Source organism: Semicossyphus pulcher, unplaced genomic scaffold (genome assembly GCF_022749685.1).
Source record: "Semicossyphus pulcher isolate SPU_LCO1_2020_fin unplaced genomic scaffold, fSemPul1.0.p SCAF_4, whole genome shotgun sequence".
Classification (NCBI taxonomy): Eukaryota; Metazoa; Chordata; class Actinopteri; order Labriformes; family Labridae; genus Semicossyphus; species Semicossyphus pulcher.
Window position 1 is genome coordinate 26,380,552 of NW_027211715.1, and position 25,143 is coordinate 26,405,694.

Below are 25,143 nucleotides of genomic sequence, written 5' to 3' on the forward strand. Positions count from 1 at the left end.
TTTTCCATAGGTTCAGTGTTAATTAGAGCAAACAGGCCTGTGAGTGACGGGCGAGTCATGACTCCACTCCAGTGACTCCACTCCAGGACTTAGATGTTCCTCCTTACTCTGCTGGGCCGCTCTGAAGGGAACAGACCTCCATACACACACACACACATGAACTACACTAACACACACATACACACCCCATGGGAAGGAAGTATAGCCTGTGACGAAGAGAAGAGTCCGCGCAGAGAGCCCAGAGAGTGTCAGAGTGTGAGCGTACAGAGTTCCGTGATGTGACGCGCTGACTCGCCGCCTGTGTGTGACGTGCCATCGAGTGTGTGTGTTGAAGGTGTTTGGATACCTGTGCTGCTGCTTTCACTTGTGCCGAGGAGAGGATGGCTGATGGGTGATGTGCTGAGTAACTTTTGAAGGTTTTATAGGTCATTTAAATGTGTGATTGTGTAGCTTTAATGAGAGATATACTGCTATTTGTAGGAGGTGGATGTGTGTGTGTGTGATGCTTATTTTGTATAATAGGGAGATTATTTAGAAAGCTGCTAGTTTGTTTATTTAAAGTGAGTGCATGAGTGTGTGCATGCATGCTACTGTGCGGTTATCACAAGTGGTGCTGACTTGTCAGATGTGTGTGGTGTGTACGCTTGGTTCAGGCGTGTGAAATGCTGCGTTTGGGTGTGCTCTAGTTGATCTTATAGAGTATGTCAAGGGTTGTGTGCGCATGAGTGAAAGTGTATGTCGAGGGCGATGTACCGGCGTTCACCCTGTGCCAGAGGAAGGGTTCATTTTGACTTCAGCGAGGAAGTCATCAGGAAACTCCACGCCACCAACCATGGCCACGCTCACAGGTCAGGACGCAAGGATAACACACGCACACACATGGCACGCTGCCTCATATTTCAAACAGAAAAGCCCCTGTGCCTTTAAATCTGTCCATGATGTGTTTTATCTGGTGTCATTTTAATATTTTTGTCCATTTAAAGTTGTTTTGTTTCAAGAAACTCCTCATTAAGTTGTGTTTCTCAGAATCCCTTTAACTCCTCCCCTAGCTGCGTGCGTATCCACTTCATGTGTTGTCCTTCCTACTTCCTATTTCCCATACATTAAGCAATCATGTGTTTCTCATCATTATAGTAATCCACAGCAGGAATGTGGTTACATGAACTCACATGTTTAAGATGTGTATGGTTTGGGGCTGTTTAACAGGTTGCGTGCAGTGTTCAGGGACTCGAGTAGTTTGCATAACAGAATGGAAGTGATGAGATGAATTTGTTTATTGTCACTACTTTTTTTAGCCACAGTGTGATGTTAGTGCTGTCTGTGAGATGCAGTCGGCCCGAGGATACATCGAAAAAAATAAACACAAATCATGACATTGAAGTGTCTCCGATCGCCTTCAGCTACTCTGGTAAATTTGAGTTTGTTGCCAGGCAGATTATCTTGACTGACCATATTAGTTCATGTTTTGAACACCAAATAGCACCAGTCTCTAACTCCTCCTGCATAGCCGATAACCCTACAAAGCCAACATATTTAAAAAAGTGCTCTTCAGTTTTAGTGTCACGGGGGCGACAGATGACTGTGGAGTTTCAGGGTGGAAAGCAAGCTGAGTTTCCTTAAATCTTTGCTTGATTTTTTGGGACATATTGAACAGTTTTACATCAAATCGGATCAACTTGAGAAAGTACTTTCACTGTTTGGTTGCATTCAGACATGCAGTACACAACCTGTGTCCAGGGGTCACAAGCAAAATGTACACATGATTGTCAGTACAGGAGATAAAGTATCAGGGAAGCACCTTTTGGTGTGGCTCAGGGTACCTACCTTGGTCCCCTGCAGTTTTCATTATACATGCTTTCTTTGGATGATGTTGGAGAACATAAGTTTGGTTTCCACAGTTATGCTGATGACACAGCTGTTTATTTCCTTGGACCCAAAAGATGACCAAACTCCGACATTTAACATTCGGTTTTACAGTTAAATGGGTAAATTGCTACATTTTTTTTAAACAATTTTCAGGCATTTCTCAAAGTTCTTTTTGTCGGTTAACTTTATTCCACGGTCCAGAGCAACTATTGAAGTCAAACCATCTAATGACAACGCACAGACATCTGAAACATGGCAGCTGCCCCAAATACACGCTGATTTCGTAAGCAAACAAGGTTGGAAACTACTGGTTAAATCTTGCAGAAAGTACTGTAAGCTTTGCCAAAATATTTTACATTAAGTGATGCAAATTCTTCCTCTAAAAAGTAACCACTTAATCCAGCTGTAAACGAGTCACGTAAGAATAAAAATATTTCTGCCTGAAATGTAGTAGAGAAGGATTAATAGTACGAAGTATAAAATTGCATAAAATGGTTAAATCAGAAGTCACAAGCCTGGGTTTTAATCTAGACTCTGACTCAACTTTTAAATCCCACACAAAGAGGTGAACCAGAGCAGCTCCTGTTGTTTTAAGAAACACTGCAGAAGTTCAGCTGTTCCTGTCACAACAACATGCTGAAATGCCTTTATTTCAAGTGGACTCAAAAACTGTAACACTGTCTTCCAAAACAATCCAAGGGATTGTTTTATAAACTACTTTTAATTTAAAACTCTGCCAGGCTTTTAACAAGAAAATTTCACTCGGTTTTAGGTGAGCTGTCCTTGCTGTCAGTGTCTTTTAGGATTAAAGTTATTTTCCTTGTTTATTGTAGAACTACTACCAATGAATTAAAGATGCTGACATTAAAAAAAAGGTTTATTTAGCCTTTATTTAGAGCGCTAATCTCATTGAGACATGTGGTCTCATTCTCAAGACAGACTTGTGTAGACAGCAGCAACAACACAGAGTTACATCAGCTCAATACATAAACAAAATTATATCAGGGGAAAAGAAAGAAAATGTAATTTGTGCATTTTTATAAAAACGGTGTGATTGTTCTTTCATTACTAATCCTGTACTCACTGAACTGTGAACTGACCCCGGCGATGGCGGTTATTTATGCTCGTGGATGAGAAGCAACCTCCAGCTATTTGTGTTGGCTCCTCCAGGCAGTTACAAGTGCTGTGGTGCGTCAGGGAAGAAGTACAGCAAAGTTAAAAAACTAGGCTGGGTCTGACCCCAGGAGGATTGTGGGTATTCTGGCCCAGCTGGAGACACAGCGGGCTGCTTGCTGTGACAGTTGCACAGTTTAGGGGGCATCTTACTGTGAAACAGAGCAGGAAAGGAAGACTAAAGAGTTTGCTGAGCGATTAACATGTAATGATTAATGTTCCTTCTTTAACCTTTAAAAAAAAAGGCAATCTGCAATCATGGAAGTGTGGAGACGTTGAGCTCTGGAGACATCCACGTCTGGGTGGGTGGGTTCCACCCCTGTGACCGAGGGTTTCCTGTGGAAAGTACTGGGCTATAGTAAAGAAAGCAGAAGTACACAGATGGTGTACTGTACTGTACTTGAATCATAACACAGGTAGACGAGGCCTGCGTGAGCGCCTCGGGAATAATCACTCCATGGCTACTTCCTCACACTGCTGTGTACATTGTTAATGCGTGTGCTTTTGTTTGCCTGCAACTTATTTACACACACTCGGCTGCCCCTGCGCGGTATGTGGTTGTGCAGGAATTAGCCTATATGTGCTAGTGAGAGTTTCTCACATGTTTCGCGAGGACAGATAATCTCCGGAGAGATGGGATTAACCACATATTTGGACAGTGACCCGGGTTCCTATGGCATAATAACAAAGATTACAGCGCCTTTTGTCCCCACAGAGGGGTTTCCTGGGCGCTGGGTCCACTTTTATCCTCCAAACATCTCAGATGGATTGAGGACGTTTGGAGGACGAACTTCACAGTAATATTGTTCTGATTACAGCTAATTTTGGTTGAGAATCAGAGCACAAAGAAACACAATTGACGTCACTCACGGCTGCTCTTCAGATACACTATAGGGAGCCTTTTAGGGCAAAGACAAGAACAGCGTCGCCTTTAATATGATTGTAATGTCACAACATAAAGCAGACAAAGCCAATGAGGCTGCAGGCAAAATGAGCTGCCTGTATCTGTTTGTAATCGTACACTTTGTATCGCGTGCTTAACATCTGTCAGCCTTTAAAACCATATTTCTTTTCACGCTGCTGACCCACTTTCCTCCCCAGCACAGGACCTTGAATAGCAGTGTGTTGTGCGTGCTTGCCCATGGGTGGGGTGCAGCGCTGTGTTGTACACTTTGCGGTTCAGCTCTTTATTTGCAGTGCGCACTTGTAGTACAACTTGTTGTCATGGAGACAGATACACAGAAAACTGCAGCCAGGGCTCGTAAGGTCGCTGTGGTTTTGTGGTCGTGAGCTTTTGATTTGTGAGTGACTCGCCAAGGTGGAATTAGCCGCGGCGGCTGTGTAGTGGGTTTGATGATGGTGATAATGGTGATTATTTCAATTAAGATAATGATGAGGGTGATAACAAGTGATTACACGGATGTCTGGGAGGATCAGAAGGATCGAGACAGTGGTGACTCAGGGGCCGTGTAAGGATGGTTGGGTAGCAGGAAGGTAAGGGTTAAGATGACGGTGCCAAGTGAGAGAATCAAATGTAGTTATCTACAGTGTTGTAGGAAGTATCCTGATCCTGAAGAAAATAGCACTACATGAGTGTAAACAGGTAAAAGCACAAGTATAAGTCCAACATCTAGAGTGCAAAGTTAGCAAACATTGTTGTGCAGAATAATGCCCCTATGACTAATGTATTATTACGAAATACAGTATCAGATATTTGCAACGAGAGGTGTTCCATGAGAAAGAGAACATCATTGGGACTTTTCACTATGTGTATCACTCCGCCTCAGCCAGGTGTTTCGAATACTGTTGAAGTTATAATCTCGTGGATATCCATTTTGTTCTCTTTGGCGGCACCTGTGGCGATAAACGGTAACTTGATTTTCCTCGCTGTTGGTCGCTTTCCTTTTTAGACTGTTTGCCTTCATCTGAGCGTTTGTTTCTTTTTCTTTGGATTTTCACTTATTTCTGAAGTTGTATCTGTAGTCATCGATCTTTTCTTTGTTTGTTCAGCCATAGTAGATTACTGTTTACTAGAAACACTTGCAGAGACTGGAGAAGCAGCCGCTTAGCTCTGCCTACCCTCTCTGGCAGACCAACCACTGCTGGGTGATGGAAAACACGTCACTAACTGGGCGCCGCTTGTGATTTTTTTCATGAATGTCGCCACAGACACCCAGTGTGTAATACTGCAAATGCAAAGGCTTTCATCAGTGGGCCATAGGCTCAGTCACCATAGTGTTACCTCATTCTGCGATAGACAGTGACTTAACAGACATTTATTTACATGAAAATCTTGAAGATTATCACTTTAAGCAGTAATTAACAGTGACCATTTACCTCCGACTGAATCACAGCTGTGCTGATGTTCACTACAACATCCCCCCCTCTTGTGTGATTGCTTTTAAACAACAGTAATAGAAGCGGCAAAAAGAAGTAAATTGTAACAATCAGCAACAGATTATTTTATGCCCCACCAACTTGTGCCTGCGACCGAACCACAGCCGTGACGATATTGAGTACAACATCACAACCTCGAGTGTGATATTGCTTAAATAATGAACAGTTACTTTCCACGACTGGTTATCTGTCCATCTTTACAAAATTACTTGACTTTACTGAACAGTTAGTTATAAGTTGAAGGGGTTGTCGTCCCAGCACACTCAGCTCACTTAGAGCAGTAGAGAGAAGATAGAGACTCTGACCACACGCAGCCTGACTCTGTACAGACTGGGGAATGTAACGGGAAAGAGATGCCACACAGCAATTAACCAGCCCAGGAATGTTATTTTTTTAAAGCAACGTCCCGCTAAGCCTCATTTCTATCCTCTTTGTCTGTCCTCTATTTGGAAGACAGATAAGTGTCTATCACTCTTTTACCCTTTGCGGTCCACCAGCTCTCACTTCACCCTCCCCGCTTACGCACAGACACGAAGCCGCCCTCAGCTCGTGTTCCTCTGTCATCGCACCTTTCGGCCAGTTCTGCTTTGTGTTTCCTGAAATTATGTGTGTCATGTGTCCGTGTATTTGGACTGTAAATGATTTCTAAAGAGAGCATCTGCTGCATGACTTTGTTCCTAAATGTGCATGTATAATGACTTGGCACAGGCCCTGATTACGTTAGTGGCCTAATTTCTATTAATAAGTGCTGTATCTGGTCGGATTCCTGAGCTTTCTTCTTGTGGCACATTATAATAGGCCAGAAGACTAATGTGATTCTCTGTGCAGGTTTCAGCTTGATGCTTTGCCTGTTTTTATAAGATAAGAGTGAGGAGCAGCAGTGATTTATGTGCGTAATTCTTGTTTTCATTAGTGTGGTTTGACGGACAGGGGAACACGATCTTCATTTACGAGTACAGGCACAAAAGACACCGATGCACCTGAAAAAATCTTCCTGATCCGGGTCAATTTCAAGTGAGAGTTGTTTAGACTGTGGTTTAAGTTTCATATTAAGGGATTATGGCCTCCTCAAATAAGCTTCAACACATCAGTGCTACAGAGACACAGCAGGGGAAGAGGAAAATCTGGAGATCTTTTTAAGCTCCTGACACCAGTGGAGAATGTTGATATTGAAGGAAATAAAGGAAGTCAAATAAAGAACTGATATTTAAAAAAACTACTGTAGCAACTGTTGTAGCTCCACTAAAACCGCTCTTTCACACATATGATGCGGCCAATGGAATGTCAGATGATGGTCTCAAAAATGCACGACTGACTGACTGAAGGCAGGTAAAAGCGAAAGACAGAGATTGGTGTCGAGTCCGGGTTCAATACACAGCTGATAACAGGCAAAAAGGCAAGGTCAAGAAATCAGGCTAAGGTCAAATACAGACATCACTCACTAGGCGACATGAAGGAACACACAACGAACTGTCTACGAAGACAGACAGAGTATATATGCACAGGTAATCAAAGGGCAATTAGGGCGGGGTTGGCAGATGAGGCAGAAGACGCAGGGAGCAGGGATCTGAAACACAGAGGCTTCTAAATGCCGTACTACATACTATATACTACATGCTACATACTATATACTACATACTATATACTACATACTATATACTACATGCTATATACTGTATGCTATATACTGCATGCTGCGTTCGGCGGTAGTATGTAGTATGGAGGAGCTTTTCAAATTCCTTTTGCTGTATGCTACGCCAGGTGGAAGTAAACAATAATCGTCGCTTCTTTAGCTATTGTGGGATATAGTAGGCCAAATCTGTACGCTCTGCTAGTATAGCATGGCATTTCAAACACAGCAAGAGACAAGGGTGACTTTCAAAATAAAACAGGAAATGACAATATAAGTAAGTGAAACTAAAACAAGACCGTAGGGAACTTGATGGACTGTATCAGTAGCACTTTGTGCTAATGTATTGCACTCCTGACATCACCCGGGTCGGCTGCATGTGATGCATAAATGTCTGAATCCACTAAGCTGGACTTTGAACTGGCTTTGACCTTGCACTCCTCCAGTGTGAAGTCCAATCATGTCCAAGGTCTGCAACATTCAGCACGAGCGAGCGGAAGTGTTGATGACGTAGTTCATGTCGAGCATAGTTTCGCTCCCTGTCTCCTCTCGTAAGTTACTTCTGGTTGTTTTCTCGACGTTATTTATCACGTTAACTCCAGATAACAGCGCTGCACCAGTGTTAATGTCAGATGATCTACCTCGTATCCATTGGGCTGCAAAAGCACAAAACACACACTCAAGGCAAGCAAAAGCAAAAGACAGAGTTTAATGTCCTGTCCAGGTTTGATACACAGGTTATCACGGATAATTATCCAAAAAGGGCAAAAAAGCAAGGTAAAAAAATCAGGTCAAACACAGACATCACTCACTAGGCGACACAAAGGAACACACATGAACTGGCAACGACAGGGAAGACAGACAGAGTATATATGCACAGGTAATCAAAGGGCAATTAGGGCAGGGTTGGCACATGAGGCAGGAGACGCAGGGAGCAGGGATCTGAAGGGTGAGTTTCAAAATAAAACATGAAATGACAATATGAATAAAAGGGAAAAAAAATGATGACCTTAGGGAACTTGAGGGAATTATATAACTATAAATCTAAACCTACACTGTAGTGTTGTTATCTACGGAAGCCCTAAGCGGACATGCATCCATACATTTTATTTACTCCGATGACCTGTGATAGTGAGTAATTTCTGGTCGTTTTCTCGAGATCTCGACTTATTTATCACGTTATCACTGGATAATGACACATCACCGTGACGTCAGGTGATCATAACTCTCACCCCAGGGCTGCGAAAGCATCAAACAAACATAGAAACAGGCTTAACTTACCACATTAGTTAGGCCAATGTGGTGCTCTGTAATATCACAGTGACCAGCCTGTTTTGTTTTATAGATCGGCAGAAAAACGTTCCCGATATCACGACAAACCCAGCGTTGTTATCCCGAGATAATTAGAAAAACATGTCAAAATCTCAAGAAAACAACTGAAATTTAACTCATCACTGGAAAACCAGCCTTGTTATCTTGAGATGACAAGATAAATAATAATAAAATTACTTGTTCTCATGGGACAACGGAGTAAATAAAATGTATGTATGCATGTCCCTGTAGGGCCTCCGTAGTTTCCTATGGTGGGACGCACATTTACTTTTATGGTATACATCAATTATACCCATGGATATATCTTATATATATATATATATATATATATATATATATTATTATATTTATATAAATTTTTAGATGTTTGATGACGTCTGGGATTTACATCTTTTGGAAGAATACTTCTGGTGTCGATTATTTGCCAAGTGCTCTGTGTTTGATGTTGCGGCCTTGTCAGGTTGCATCATACCGAATGAATTGGGAGTTGAGCAGCTTCACAAAGTCCCGTTGTTGGTAAAGGTAGCCAAAAAGAGAGACTAAAGTGTCCGAGTAGGTGTGGGAATAGATCAGTGTTGGATAATGATGACAAGATAAATACTAATGTGCTGGGAAATGACTTCTTCAGCATCGTCATGTTTGGACTCGCTCGGGTAATTAACTATTCTTCGATACTTTCCGCTGCACATTCATGGCGGGAGTTTAAACTTCAGCTGCTATTTCTGCTTTGTGTTATGCGATCAGTCAATCAGCTCACCGTGCTTCTGGGGCGTTTCAGAGCACATTTCAACGAGCCGGCTTCTCAGACAGATAGGTTGTTTTAGGATCCACAGTTTGTCCCATGCACCTCTTTGTTTTTGTTTTGCATTTCTTCTTGATAATATTGCTCCCTGATACACTTCAACCAGGAAATCAGCTCATCGTGTGCTGGAACAGATGTTTTTTATCCACGACTTTCCACTCGAATTGCTCATTTTAATAACAGAACAGAATCAAATTCAAGTGTGTGTTGAAGGAATAATATTTAACGTTTGGCTAACACGCTGGGACAAACAGGAGGTGTTACCATGGCACCTCTGTTTGCACAACCCGGCAGACAAATGGTCACTGGTTTCCCCTCAGCATAACTCACAGGAAGGAAGAGATGAATTCAAAGAATAAGAATGCTCTCTCGCTCTCCGTCTGTGACACCGTGCGGCTCTCAGAAACAACAGTTTCGTCCTCAAAGACTTTTGAGTTTTTGTTCTCTTGTCTTGGAGTTCAACCTTTTTTAAAAACTTGAGCAGCAGTGGTAGATATGAAGGACAGTTCAAGAAATGAATTAGAGAAAACAATGATTTTGTGATTTGCAGGTCAAAGGTCAACTTTGTGTACGGTGGCCCTGAGAGTTCAACACACTGCAGCTTTAGAAAAACTATAAAAAATACACAAAAAAGAAGCAAATGAAGAAAATATCTGATGCAAAGTGAGAAAACAGCAGCACTGCAAGAAGCACAGACAATAAAGTGACGCACTCTGATGGGAAACGTTTGTTGTTGACATGTTTTGTGACTCATGGAATCCTTGAAGTCGACTGTCTTTTGTTGGAGTTGGAAAATGAGACAAATAGTAAGGGTTATTTTAGTGTGACAGCAAGCATCCCGCGTCCATGTTCATCATCTGGCCTTAAGTTTACTTCTTAAGGCTGCTCAGGTGTTCAGATTTTCTTCATGTACTTGAGTTTTGTACGGAGGCCAAGAGCAGCCATGCTTCATTTTTTTAATCCCATTATCTGGAATGTCTTTCTCGGGATAACGAAGATGTGTTTCTCCAAAGTAACACAAACATTTATCAGGAGAGAAAGACTTGTTTGATCAAACCTGATTTCAGTCTTCATGGTCAGTTAATCCTCCATTACCATGACAGTCCTGGACTGATCTCACTTAAGAACAGTCGACTGTTTGATTAATATAAACTGATTTTTTCAGCTTAAATACTGCAGGCCTGCATGTTCAGTTCTGATTTGCGGCTCATATCTGATTTGTCGGTGTCACTCTTCATATCTATTTTAGAACGTGACTCAGGTGAGATACCAATGTGAACAAAAAGAAAAGACACCTGTGAGCAAACAACAATACAAGTTTTTGTTTTCCGTAAAACATGGATGGCTGTCGGGCTTTGGCACTTTGGATGTGCATAAACTTTTTGTGAGATGGGCAAATCGGACCACAGCAGCAAACTTCTCTTTCGAACACACTTAGGTTGCGGTACGAGCCTTCTGCTTTTGACTGGATAGAGGCATCTCCCCAAATAGCAATTAAATCTGCTATTTCGCAGTCTCTCCACTGCTGCGTGTCGTTGTCCTCCATGGTCAAGTAGAAAGTTTTCTTCTTCTTCTTCTTTAGAATCACTCCTGGAAATGTGCATATTATAACACTATAAGGAATAAATGGAAAGTATCTTCTGATGCCTTGTGTTAACGCGTTGATTGTCTCTGAACAGAATTTTTTAAACTAAACTGAAATCCTGGCACTTCTCGGCTTCCGTAGTTTTGTCTCTTTTAAAGTATTTTCTTTAATTGCTGTGGCGTTACTGCTCATTGTCACTATTTGATGTGTTTTAGAATCAAAAAGGCAGAGATGATCTGTTTTCAGTGTCTTTAAAGTGAGATTTTGATGCTATCTGTTATCACACATGATAGTTAACCGGATAGATTTGGACTTTTGGGACTGTTTGATGTCACCTCGGCTTTGGCTCCCCGCTCCTTCATAACATCGCTGTACGTCACAGTGAAACGGTTCCCTCGCTCCTCACACACCTACAGACACATGAGTCAACATGCAGGATGCTGAGCTGTCCAACTCTGCCGGTAAATGAGACTCAAGCTGCAGGTCAGTGACAGCTGTAAACCTGAAACAGAACCATTGTCTTAGAGCTGGAAGTGGAGTCATTTCCCAGGAAGAAAAACATTACATGTGTGTCACAAACCTTCACGACCTAATTTGCTATCTTCACTTTCTGCTACAGGATGTTTTTACAGTTTTTTCTGGTTAAGTGGTTTTAAAAACTGATACAGGGCAGAGACTGTCTGCGTATGAGATCTAAAGTACAAACCACTGCCACCAATAGAACTAATTAAGGCCACGTCCACACGTGGGCATGACATCAGGCTGTGCGCCGTTATCCCCTTCTGAGGCGTCACAAACGAGGCAACATTCCTCCCAAAATTACGGACGTGACATAAACAGTGATGCTTAACTGGACTTTTTACATGTTTACACATATGTGTACAATTACTCGTCTACTACATTGAGGAACAGAGGCGTCAAGATAGATAGATAGATTTTTTCAGACGTTTGATTGGCCGCGATTCTTCTTTGCCGCCTGTGTTTTTCACTTGGGCGGGGATTTTTTATAACCGTGCTCACATGGACGGGGTGTTTTTGGGAAACGAATGAGGCAAAAACTCACTTTTCAATAATACCGTGTACGTGTAGACATGGCCTAAGACTTAAGTGTATTTTGCCATCTGAAATGAGTGCCTGGGATTGTTTTTGAAGGACAGTTGGTTTTTTTAAATGTATTTTTCTGGCCTTTTGTGCCTTTATACAGAGAGACAGGACAGTGGATAGTGTCGGAAACAGGGGAAGAGAGAATGGGGGATGAGACACAGCAAAGGGCCGAGGGTGGGAGTCAAACCCGGGGCCGCTGCATGAAGGACTGTGCTTCTGTATGTAGGACGCAGGAGTTGATCGCTGAGCTAAACCAGCCCCCCTAGATTCATTTTTTAACCCACAGACTATTTAAGATGTAAAGTACAGTTCAGTGTAACTTAATGATATATGTTAGCATTACACAATTTCTGCTTTGTTTATTTAAGAAACAATTCTGTAGGAATTAAAGAGTAATCTTTGAGAGGGAGTCTGTGAAACCGCGCTCATTTTCAAATATATCCTGATCGAGACGCATCGTTCACACTCAGTTTACACTATTTTTGCTAGCACACTGTACATTAGCCTTCTAGCTAACGTTACGTTACCACTCAGAGACTGCGCACATTCTCTCTTGCCCTTGCATTGCCTCGGCTCTGAAAGCTCCAGCTTCAGGCATTAGTGGGGCTGGACCACCATGACCCTCCGCCGCACTGAAGTGCTCTTCAGGGGACTCAGGGGGGGAGAAGTCCTCCACCTCAAAAGACGGGCTCTCTGTGGTGTATGTGCCTTGTGACTCTGTGTCGCTCTCATTTTTCTCTGTCGACTTTGAGCATTTTTCAGAACTGTGCAGTGGATGGAGTTGTGGTCAGACCTGTGGGTGCAGTTACACTTTAAAGCCATTTTTCTGGCATGCTCACTGACTAAAATCCACTGTTGTCCCTAGTTGAATTACGTTTCTCTAATTTTTCCCTGTTCTTTGATATTTGGTCGTTATGACCTGAGATCCGTCACAACTCTGTCCACTTTCAAAAGAAAACAGAAAACAGTATTTTTTCTGCCTTAACATGGTTACTATTTGTAAAGTATGTGGTTACACTTCAAAATGGGTCTGAGGTTTTGTTCCACTCTCAAGCTTTTGCTTTCATTTTAAAACATTAAAAACTGTCAGGGCGCTCAGATGAGGCCAGATTACAGTGTAGAAATCATGAGCAAAGCTTTAAGGCACAACTGAAGAGTGTTTAACGTTATTTCTGTACTTTGGCCAAACACATGTCCCTGTCCTTAGGTGGATAAATGTCATGTAGTGATTCCTAGTCCCCGACTTAACCTTTTCAATCTCACTGTTGATAGATAGATAGACAGATAGACTGATAGAATTACGTTCCTAAACTTGACTAAACCTTACAAATAAGCGACTTAAAGATAGCTAAGAAATGTGATAACAATATCCAGGGTGCAAAAGTAACTTAAAGCTTAATATAAATAGAAATATTGTTGTGTTGCGGGGTAGCTATTTCCTTGCTGCAGCAAACAGCTAACCCGAGGTTGAGGTGTCCCCGGAAAAAACAACAGGCTGGCTAACTCACTTCTCACTTGGCTCTCGCTCGCTCAGCATGCATCTTCCCCTCCTCCCGGAACTACCTCTCAGCCAGTTACCCACTACGGTGGACACCTCCATCACTAAACAACTGCAACACAACAGCAACAAAAACAGGAACATATACAGTGCAGTGTGTATAATGTAAGCATATGCAACTGTTTCCCGCAGTGGCGTACTCTGGCTGTTTGAGGTGCAGGGGCAAAACAAATAAAAAGGGCACCAGTGCGCAGAATGTTTCGATGCAACAACAAGGGCCCTTTCAACTATGGAGGCACGTATCATTTATCCACTTAAGGGCACCTGAGAGATCATCTACTACAGGGGCATCCATGAGGGCACTTTAACAGCGTTGGGCGGGTTGCCCCTGGTTTCCTGAATGTGAGTGTACATTGTTATTTTTATCACTGCTCATCACACAGTGTTATGACAGCTAACAGAGAGGACTTCCTGTGTCGCTCAGTCCTGCACCTCGGTGGAATCGGCTTATGACTGTTCAGGACTTGCTACGCAGATCTACCTACCCCTTGTTCGCTCTTGTGGTGGATTGTTTGCCTCGATTCCCTGTGTAAGTTGTAATCTGAACTATGGTAGCTATTGCAGGAGCTGATGGGTGTCCAATAAAAGACAAATATGCTCATTTAAGGAACAAAACTGTCACTGCATCTGTCATCCGTAACTCGTCTGCTCGTCAGTCAGACAGAAGCAGCCAGATCATGGGAAGGGAATGCCGCGTCCTTGTAGCTAATGATATTCGGGGCAGACGGAGAACTTCCTCGTGGCTTTAGTGAAACACGACAAACAACAAATCATCTGACTCATCCTTCAAAGTATCATAATGATGCCGATTCACTAGAAAATATCTCTATCCCTCAGGTCATCAGTGTTTCCTTGGAAGGCACACAGAGGAGGTGTCATCCTGTGACATGTAAACACAAACTGCGTCATGACATCTGATGCAGCTCTGATCCTATTCATGTCATGGTTTCTTAAGGTCAGGCTAGTTTGACTGATTGTTTCCACTCTGCCTTTGAAGCTCACTGTTGTTTGGTTGACTTGATGTCTCAGCAGTTTGGATAAACAATCCTTTTTCCTCGGGAACTAGACATTTTACGGTTTTACAATTGAATATGATTCGGTTAGAATAGATGAGATGTGAGCTTCAACCCTAACCCTAACCTGCGTGCTATGAGGCACCTTAATGCTGTTGCTTCCTTTTGTGCATTTGTGGCATGAATTCCCACAGGCATATATGGAGGTGAGTAGGTTGGGCTCAAGGGATGTATTACGTAGAACAGAAAGGCAGTCAAACACGGAAGACCAGAAGTTGACCCTGGAGGGAAAAGACCAAAACATGTGGCCTAACGAGACTGTGTTACCGCATCTAGGACAGTTAGGGTTAACAGAGGGATATATTTTAGCTAGTCTGTCATTGGTGTAATGATTTCTGTGAAACACCTTGAATTGAATTAACCCATGTCTTATACAAACAGAAGAAGTATATATAGTAGAGATGGAATTCATCCAGACATCCTCAGGAATGACCATTTCCAGATCCCGTTCCCAGGCCTCCGACATTTTAGTCCTATCTGGTGGATTAATACTTTGGATGATATTATATGTCCTGAAAATGAGGCCCCTGTCAAATGGATTCAAATTTAAAAGTTCATATGAAGAATCTTTATTTGGAGGTTTGGGGTAATTTCGGGACGTCATGCTCTTTGCATAAAATGTCAAAAGACATAAATTACTTTTCATCAAATAGGTCCTGAAAGAAAACTGTGTCGGAGCCAACCCGCAAAATTTACATTGATTTGAGTGGGTATAAAGACATGAACGATTTAACCCTTAAGTGGTAAACTCTTAAATTAAATCGGCGGTTGTTTTAATAATTGATCAATCAGACTGAGTTAGTAAAATTGTCTGATTCCAGCTAATTAAATGGGGATATTTTTATAGTTTCTTTATTTCTTTATCTTAGTAAGCTGTATATCTTTAAGTTAAGGACAAAATTTGACATTTAAGGACGCCATCTTGGGCTTTTGAAAACATTGTACCGCGTTTTTCACCGTTTTCTGACATTTTATAGACCAAACAACTAATCGATGAAAAGTTGTGTTTAGACCAAAAGCATATGAGATTTCTCGTGCTACAAAATTACACAGAAAGTGAATGGCAAGAGAGGACAGGTGATGCGAAGGTGTGGACCCGCTGGAAGCGACCAATTCGCCTACGCTTGCGTCCGCTTAGCCTCCCCGGTCACTTGTTGCCGTGAATTGAGGATTTTTTTCAGTCCAAATGTGTCCAATTAAATGTGTGATTCTGATGTAATGAGGGAGAAAGGCTGTTAAACCGTAACGTCGCCAGCCTGGTTTCCCAGCATGCTTTGAGCAGCGAATCAGCCGCTGTTGGTCTGACAGAAATTTGCATCATTAGCATCATTTGTACGGTTTCAAAGATTTCAACTAGAGAGGCAAATCTGCTTAACGCCGTGTCTTGAAAGCCAATCAGCGTTTATGCCTCAGAAATTATTGATACATTTTCCAGCAAAGTTTGTTTGTTAATTGCAGTTAAATCACAAGAAAGTCTGTTTCTTTTACCGGTTCATGCTGCTGTATTAACCAGAGTGCAGCCTCTTGTGTGACTTAGTATTGTGAGTAAGTGAAACTTGGACCGAACACAAAAAGATGAAACCACACCAATGCAAATATTTTCTTAGCTTTTGGTCTGAACACACCACAGGAGAAAGGCAGACCAATATAAGTGAGAATGTTCCAAACAAATCCACTAAACCAGCAGGACGCCTCGTAAGGCTGTACAAAAAGGATCCTTGTTCCCAAGGTCCATCTTTGTGTTGTTGTTCGAAGGCTAAATTCTTGGATCTCCCTTCTTTGTCCAGGTAAGTAGAGCCGGGTCAGAACAGCCATAAGATAAATGAGCTTTTTTTTCACCGTTCAGTAATTACATGAAGAATTACAGAGCAGTTTCAAAGCTCGGTCTGCTTTGTAGCTTTTGTCACAGTCCACATGAACAAACAGAGCTGTAAACAAGATGCAGCTGAAAGTTCAGAAAAGCTATAAAGTGGATATTAGACGTTGTTACATTCTCTGTTTCCAAAGGTCAAGAAGGAACGTCTGAGGTCAAACTTTTAAACGTGTTTAGAAAACAGCTAAACAGTCGTTGCAGTCAGTGGTACCTGGGGAGCAACCAATCAAGACATTGGCATCAGTCGGACAGTCACAAGAGACTTGCAGGGTTTGTGATGCCCGTTTTCCCATGATTGTGGGCGGAAAAAGTGCCTTCTGTCTGTGGCATGTTGGGAAAGTGGGCACTGACTGAGTGACTGAGTGACTGAGTAAGATCAGATCATACTTTATTGATCCCCAGTGGGGGAAATTCGGAGTGAGCGAGTGATTCAGTGAGTGATTCGTGTAACTGGAGTCAGACCTTCATCTCAGGGCGGGAGCGAGCTCCGGAGGCCCGACTGTGGGAGCGAGTACTGACTTGAAACAACACCAAAGTGTTTTTTTCACAGGGTTCGGCTTCTACTGTGCTCTCACCTCAGTTTGCTGTAGCGGGTAGGAGGGGTGAGTCAGTGAACGAGTTAGTGGAGATGAGGACTCGTGACTCCCGAGTCAGTAGAAAGAATCGTGTGTTTCGAACGATTCGCCACGACTCGCACATCACTAATGGACTAAACTTACTGACCACAAACTTTAGATAATAAGGTTACTTAAACTCTGTTCTGTCTTTAAGAAACCATTATCGACGTTAAAGTTTGCTCCATCTTGTATTCAGACATCTGATTGTTTGTTATTGCTTCTCACTGCGAGGGCTGTGATAGGGGCTTTTTTCCATCCCTTTGCACTTCTGATAACATCATAAAACTCCATCATAACACCTTTACACCGGCTGATATCCTTTCACATGATGACTGTGAGGACTCCGATGAGGATGTGACTCAGAGCTGATGTGTTTCTCTAGATAGAAGAACAAATGAATAATGTGAAGATCCAGCTTCCTGACAGGTCACATTGCTAAAAACACACCATGTAATGTGGACTGGTGGAAAGTAACTCTCTGGTATTTTACTTTAGAACAGTTTGACAATCCATTTTCCATATCATGACACATTACCCAGAAAATCAGGAGAGGCAAGTTGGAAAGAATGTTCAGAGTAGTTCGATTTGACACGTTGGTGTGATATCTAGCTAGCGGGCCCGTTGCTAAGATACTTTGGGGAAACAGAGGTTTGGAGTGATTGACACAGAAGACACACAGATGTACCATGCTGTTGCTAGCTAGCTAACAAATTAATCTTACCTCTGTATGGCTAAGACTTGAAGATTGATCTAGGGGTGTTTGGATATTATCTGTTGAAAGTAGTTGGTTTAAAGTGGTAATCTCAAAGATCTCAGTTTCGTTCTCTTTGGCATCAACTATGGCGATAAACGGTAATTACAGGAGCACACTTCCCAGATATCCAGACAGTGTCGCATGTGTTACGTCCACGGTTGGCTCCAGTTGTAACTCTTGATTTTCCTTGCTGGTGGTCGCTTTCCTTTTTAGACTGTTTGCTTCATCTGAGCGTCCAATTTGTTTCTTTTTCTTTGGATTTTCACGTATTTTTGAAGTTGTATCTGTAGTCATCGATCTTTTCTTTGTTTGTTCAGCCATAGTAGATTACTGTTTACTCGCAACACTTGCAGAGACAGGAAAGGCAGCCACTTAGCTCTGCCTACCCTCTCTGGCAGACCAACCACTGCTGGTTGATGGAAAACGCGTCACTAACTGGGCGCCGCTTGTGATTTTTTCTGCGAAAGTCGCACCAGACACCCAGTCTGTAATACTGCAAATGCAAAGGCTTTCATCAGTGGGCCATAGGCTCAATCACCATTGTGTTACCTCATTCAGCGATAGACAGTGACTTAACAGTTATTATTTAAATAAAAAAATCTTTGAATGTGAGGATTATAATTAGTATATTTGTAGAATTTTTCCTTTTACTTTAGTAATGATCCTGAAAGCTTCTTCCCTCGCTGACCATGTGCTTGTGATTTTGAGTTTGAAACAAGCTCGTAACTTTGTTCTATATTTTATAATTTATCTCATCCATCTGACCGGTGTTCTGTCCGTTCATGGAGTCAGAGAAAATTGCATTCCTGGAGAGAAACCAGACAGCCTGCTGGTCTTTACTTTGTTAATAGAAGGCCATGTGAAAAATGTTCTCCCTCTGAAATCCCCTGCCTTTTATTGCGAAGCTTTTTCTCTTTTACAGAGGATGAAAGAAGGATGGGACAGTTGTGAGATGTGTGTGTGTCGTGGATGAGTCGACTCGCCCGCGCTGGCTCCAAATTTTATTCATCTCTGCACGTGATCACAACACAAAGCAGCAGATAGACCTGAGGGCAGAGCAGTCGAGCGTTCAGCGCCCTGCTGCACACTGCAGGCACGCATGTGTGTATGAATGCGTGACCCATACACATACATCTCATTCACCTTTGATCGTGTTCATTCTATTTTTTCAGTGTTTCTGCGCATCAATGAGACGCGTTTCGAAGCAGAACACTGAACGGGAAGTTACGCACGGAGTGAGCTCCGCATTAACCGCACAACCACGTCATAATTCATAGAAAAGCAGACGGCACGACCACCAGGCATGTGATGCTTTGCATGCAGAGCAGCTGCAGAAACAAACCTTTGCTCTTGTTTTCTTTATTAAATGGTCTTATTTCTGTATTTGACAGCTTCACTCTCATTTCCTTTGTAATAGGACTGACTTATTTGGGAGGCCTCTCTACACTCCTGGTCATAATTCAACATATGCATACTTTATATTAACATGTCACAAACATGTAGGCTGTGTCATGCAATGTTGGCCTTGCAAGAAGATATTTATTAGCTTTTAAAAAACATAAGTCATCAATCAAATTTCAGCTTCCTCGCATCACTCCCTGGTCGGTCTTGTTGTTGTTAGTCTGACCTCTCTCCACCGGGAGGAGCTTCTGTTTTTCAGCACGAGGATGTGTGACCTTGTTTCAAGGTCAAGGCTGTAAACTTAATGTTATTGTGCGCTTGCTGCTGCTCCTTGACTTTGTCTCAGCCTCCCATGCGGTCTAAGTGAGGCCAAGCCAGTGCTTGTTTACAAAGAGTCAGAGAGAATTTAAATTCTGTAACTTGTTTTCCTTTTTTTAAATTGTGGCCTAATTGACTTCAGCTTTTGTGGTTTGTGCATTGAAAACTTTTTATTTTAATTTGTTGTCTTCTGTCTGGTTGATTTCCTGTTTTTCACCCGTCTGTAAATCAATTTGTAATTACTGTTTAAAAAAACGCAGTTCATGTGAGGGTTACTAACACTGCGATAATGTGTCCGTGTTTTTATTTGTAGTACTGATTGAGCCTTAAGCTCCCATGTCTTTGTTTGCACCAAGAACTCCTTCATGAGTGTAGAACAAATAAGCGGTCTTTGCCTTCACTCACTTTCCCCGGGGTGAAAACAACAGTAGAATTCCCACCAGTCTGCTCCAAAATATCCTACAAGCGACACAGGGGCCTCCTAAACTGAAGCATATTATCCACGTGCAGTGAAATCTAAGCACATGGAGCAGCAAGTCAGGATATCTCCATCAAAATAAAGACTAAGTAAGGGGTGCAGCAGCTGTCAGCTCATGAGTGCTTTTAGTCTGGTCTATTCTTAGGAAATAGTTCTTCCATAGAAGAACTGATGTGTTTTCCATTCCAGATGTGATTATAATAAACAGAAGAGGAGCTGGGTCGTAACAGAGCTGCAGAAAAAATACACAATAAAAGTGAACACTCAGTGTTTATTGTGCTTTTTCTTCTTTAAAGGGGGGTATTAGGCTAATTCCAAGCTTCATATTTCACTCTGTGATACCTGTGGATTAGCTTAGCATAATTTACAGTTAAAAAAACTCCTAATTTTTCTCACACTGGCGCTCTGTGCAGGCCCTCATAAAGCCTCTGCCTGAAACGACTCAGTCAGCTCCGTCCCTTTAAGAAACTCGGCCCCTACAAGCCTGCTTTCTTCTGATTGGCCAGCTCTCTGAAGCCTACTGAGGCTGCACTTTGTGACGTCATGTGTAGGAAAACTTGTCTGAAACAGCCTGCAGACTGAGCGTAGAGGCCTGGGGATTACTCCAACATACTTTTACCTACAGATTTGAAACTTCACCCACGTTTAGTCTGGACATCCAACATTATATATATGTACATGTCTGAAAATGTGAAACAGCATAATACCCCTTCTTTAAAGTCTTAAATTGAGGCTCAAAATGATTTATTTGACTTTTATTTGTTTAATTGGCTTTCAAACTGTTGGTGATTATGTCCAACTGTCCTGTTTAACTTCAGAGACTTTTATAGCTGATGAAAGTGAAAACAGCTTCCTACCATCAAACTCTGCTTGTATGTCACTCTGCTCAGTGAAGGTCACACATCAAAATGAAAGCACAACACATTTGTGGATGCAGAGGATGCTCGTTGGTTTGTAGTGTAAGCAGCACCCGCTCTGCTGGTGTGTGTATACTACACAGAGGAGGAAGTGACGGCCATGAGGGCAGAACACATAAAAAGAAAGCAAACTGCAATTCAGTGGAAAACTAAAAACACGTGTCACACGCAGAGACATCTCCGGGAGGATGCACCTCTTCCTCCACTTAATTAGATCCGCCTCCACCTTCCCCCCTCCAGTTTCTACTCTTTTATGAACGCAGGAGCTTCAGTCTCCCTCATCTCCAGCAGTGAATGAACACTGTGCACTCTAGCATGTCACTCTGCCCTTTCTCACCCGGTCATGTCAAGTCTTGTGTGTGTGAGCGGGTACTGTACATAATTCCTGCAGCTTATCTCTTAGGGGGATGTTGATAGTTTACGTGTAAGGGAATCGCTCAAATGTTCAAATAAAACAAAAGAGTTTGAAGGATCTGATTTTGTATTTATGGTTTGCTGAAGGTCAGAGCTGAAGTGTTTTATTGTCTTTTACGTCAGTCAAAGAGAAAAGCTTCAGTGAACATCTTTAAAACATGTGTCTCTTTCTGTTTCCAGTTTCGATGTGGAGAATGGCCCGTCTGCCAGCTGCAGCCCTCTGGACCCCCAGGCCTCCCCCGGCTCTGGCCTGGTCCTCCACACGAACTTCCCGGGTCACAACCAGCGGCGAGAGTCCTTCCTCTACCGCTCGGACAGCGACTATGATCTGTCACCTAAGTCCATGTCACGGAACTCCTCCATCGCCTCTGAACTGTGAGGACAAAACACACGCCAACACACCCAACATGCACATGATACTGTATTTATACATTAGATAGTGTTTATCAGTGGTTCTCAAACCCCATACACTTAAACCAGGGTCCTCAATCTGACAGGATTTCTGCATCTTCATAATAGTGACACATTCTGTCGCTGTGATACATTTGGATGGAATTATAGTGAACATAGTTTGCTGGGGACCCGTTCAAGGACCCCTAGGAGTCCCCAGACACCACTTTGAGAGCCCCAGCTGCTGAGTATTTCTAATATATGCTCAGTGTATCTTATTATGTTGTGTGCTCTGTGTGTCCTCTGGTTGCAAGGGAAAATTAAGTCAGAATTGTGGACAATAATACCACAGTTTTACCAGCCCTTATTAAAATAGATTAAAGTTTATTAACAGTTAGTTTGGACCAAGTGATCTGATTGGATAAGAGGCATTCCACTGTGCAGGAGAATGTTTGGGTTGCTTGGCAACAAAAGTCCAGTTTGCGTTAAGTTGTTGAACTAGTTCAGTTGCTGGAGCAAAGGATAATAATCTGTGTTGATTGTTACTTTTTATTAATATTTGCTGCTTGTATAGCTGTTGTATAAAACAACATCACACTGGAGGTCGGGATGTTATACTGAATATCGTCACGGCTGTGATTATCAATATTCAAGATATTGCTTAAATAAAAAGTAGTGCTTGTGTCTGCTCCTGACTGCAGCCACAGATGCCCTCCTGTTTTATTTACCATTAAACTCCATCACCAGATGTACAGCCGGCTAAAGAGTCTACTATATGACCCCAGATGTTGCACAACATCTATATAACAATATGCAACAGCAAAACCTGATATTTAGTGTGTGCTCTCTCTTTTTGTGTGTCACTGCAGACATGGGGATGACCTGATAGTAACGCCTTTTGCTCAGGTAAATATCTCACTGTCAGATAACGCCGGTACTTATTTTAAAAGTCTTTATGATTACGGAAATTGCACAAAAACGTATTTTCTATAAATGTGGTACAAAGGATGCTAATGATGGTTTCTTCCTCTGCTTTTCTAGGTTCTGGCAAGCCTTCGAAGTGTGAGGAATAACTTCACCGTCCTGACCAATGTCCAGTGTGCCTCCAGCAAGTAAGAGTTCATTAACAATCCAACCAAACCTTTCTTTAAAAGGCTCTACATGGTCGAATAGATGACCTGCTTTGACACCATTAGGAAAAGTTCTTCCAACACTGTAGGAGGTGCCATTTAATCATAAACCTGACATTTAGATTTATTTTGAGCCATTATGGGAACCTCTAAAGAGTGTTATAAATCAAGTTGAAGTCCACTTAACTCTTGGGATTTGATTCCCTTGTGGCAGAATGCTTCTAAAAGTGAAACAATCTAAATGTGTTGCAGTAAATCTTGTGGAACTGAAACAACATCAAAATCTCTGCTTCTCTAAATGATTTGGCCACTTCACAGCTTTCAGAAGCACAAAAAGGTTACAAAAAGTGGATCAGCAAGTGCATAAAGTCTGCAGTGACGTTGTTTCGCCACAAGGCGGAAGTGTTGAGCTGTAAACGGACAGAGGTGTGACGTCTGACCTCACAGCTGTTTCCACCACTCACAGATGAGCAGCGACAGCGGTCCAGCCAACAAACACAGCACATGATGCACAGACTCACATTAATACACACGCGCACAGAATGCAGATTTTATCACTGAGACGATTTAATAATTAAGTGGCTGTTCATCCTATATCTTTTATCTCTTAAAGAAATGAAAGGTTAGTTTCCATTAATCAAAATGCTCTATTGTGGTGAGGAAAAACACAAAAACACACCTGCAGATACTCGTAAAGATCTAAAGCCTCGTTGGTTTGCATTCATATATGTGCTGTTGTTTATTCTGCACAGCGTCATTGGCCAGTGGATCATTTTATTCATCTGGCTTTTAATTTTGAGTCATGTTTTAACCTTCATTTTCTGTTCTTATATTTTGTCTGTTTGTTCCTATGTGAAGCGTTTTGGGACTGCATGTTTGCATCAAACAACTTCGTTGAGTTAAGTGATATTAGTGCTGCTGTATACAATATATAAAGAAGTGCAAATAAGGGCACCGGTTTAGCTCAGCGGTTAAATCACGCTTCCAATATACAGAGGCTACAGTCATCGATGACCCTCAGCCGTTTGTCGCGTGCCATCCCCCGCTCTCTCTCTCTCTCTCTCTCTCCGTCTCTCATGATGTCTTTCAAATCATGACAAAAACAAGTACATGCTCTTGTTCCACATATACTGGAAATAAAATGTGACCCAATTTTTATCCTTGGAGTTCCACTGATTTTTTTTGCAAATGAGAATTATGATTGCTTTGGTCGATAGAAAGTCACAAAATAAGAATAAAATGCTGGTTTCCATTTTTCTAAAGCCATAAATAAAGATGTTTGAGTGGCATTTTTTCCCTTCCTGAAACAATTCAGAAAACTTGACTTCAGTATCGGCTGATACCGAGTATACCGAGTACTGGGGCTGAACAATTAATCGAAATTTGATCAAAATGCAAGGTGCAATATACTCCATGTTAAAGGTGAAATGTGAAATTTTAATGTAAATATTGTGCTGGCCTACACATCATACACCGCCGTTAAGTATCAAATATCATTGTTTGGTACAGCTCCCTGCAGAAAACACACCAGAATCATTTTAATGTGTTTCAATGAAAATGAGAATCATGATGTAAAAATTAGAATTAGAATTAGAATAGCGTATTAAAACTATATACATAATAGTGGTGCACAAACGGTGATAGCTGACATGTTGCTCGCTTTGATCAACATTACACTCACTGCTAGCACCAAACTGTTGTTGTTTGTCATCATGTTGTTTGTGACATGATTATTTACCTCAGACTGGTTGCTTTTTTTGGTGCCTATAAATTCTGCTATCAGATCGGTGCGTTGACAGGTGCTGATACTGGATAGTGCATTTTAGGCAGCACTGGAGGCCAATACCGTTACTCCTTCGAGCTACTTGTTTTGTGTTTTTAACAATTTTAAACCAAAAGATATACAGTTTACAATCATATTAAACAGAGGAGAGCTGCAAATCCTCACAATAAGATTTTCAAAATGGTTGCCCATTAATCTCACTGTTGACAGAGTCGTCAATAAACTGACCAGTACTTCAGCTTTAGTCTATTAATACAACACAATGCTTTAAAGCTTCAGCAGCCCTCAGTGTCAGCATCACATCTCCCACTGCATATAACGAATGTAAGGCACCTTCGCTTCTGTTCTTTGTTGTAAAGGCTCATGTGTGTTTGTGTGTGTGTGTGTGTGTGTGTGTGTGTGGCACAGCTCTCTCCTCTTCCACAGGCATTATTAACACTCAGTCTGCTGTACTGAACACCTGCAGGCAGTCTGACCTACATTCAGCTGTGACATGTTCACACAGACAAGAGCCGGGAATAAAACACACACACACACATGCATGGACC

General features: G+C 42.0%; 1 protein-coding gene across 1 annotated transcript in view; it reads left to right on the plus strand.

Moving 5' to 3' along the window:
* Positions 1–384: 384 nt before the first annotated feature.
* pde4ba (phosphodiesterase 4B, cAMP-specific a) overlaps positions 385–25,143 on the plus strand; it is an 89,169-nt gene continuing 64,410 nt past the window's right edge. The window contains exons 1-4 of the mRNA XM_069680131.1: positions 385–848; positions 21,473–21,667; positions 22,552–22,588; positions 22,724–22,794. Of these exons, the coding sequence (XP_069536232.1) occupies positions 736–848; positions 21,473–21,667; positions 22,552–22,588; positions 22,724–22,794 (416 nt within the window). The 5' untranslated portion in view covers positions 385–735. The remainder of the gene's footprint in view (positions 849–21,472; positions 21,668–22,551; positions 22,589–22,723; positions 22,795–25,143) is intronic.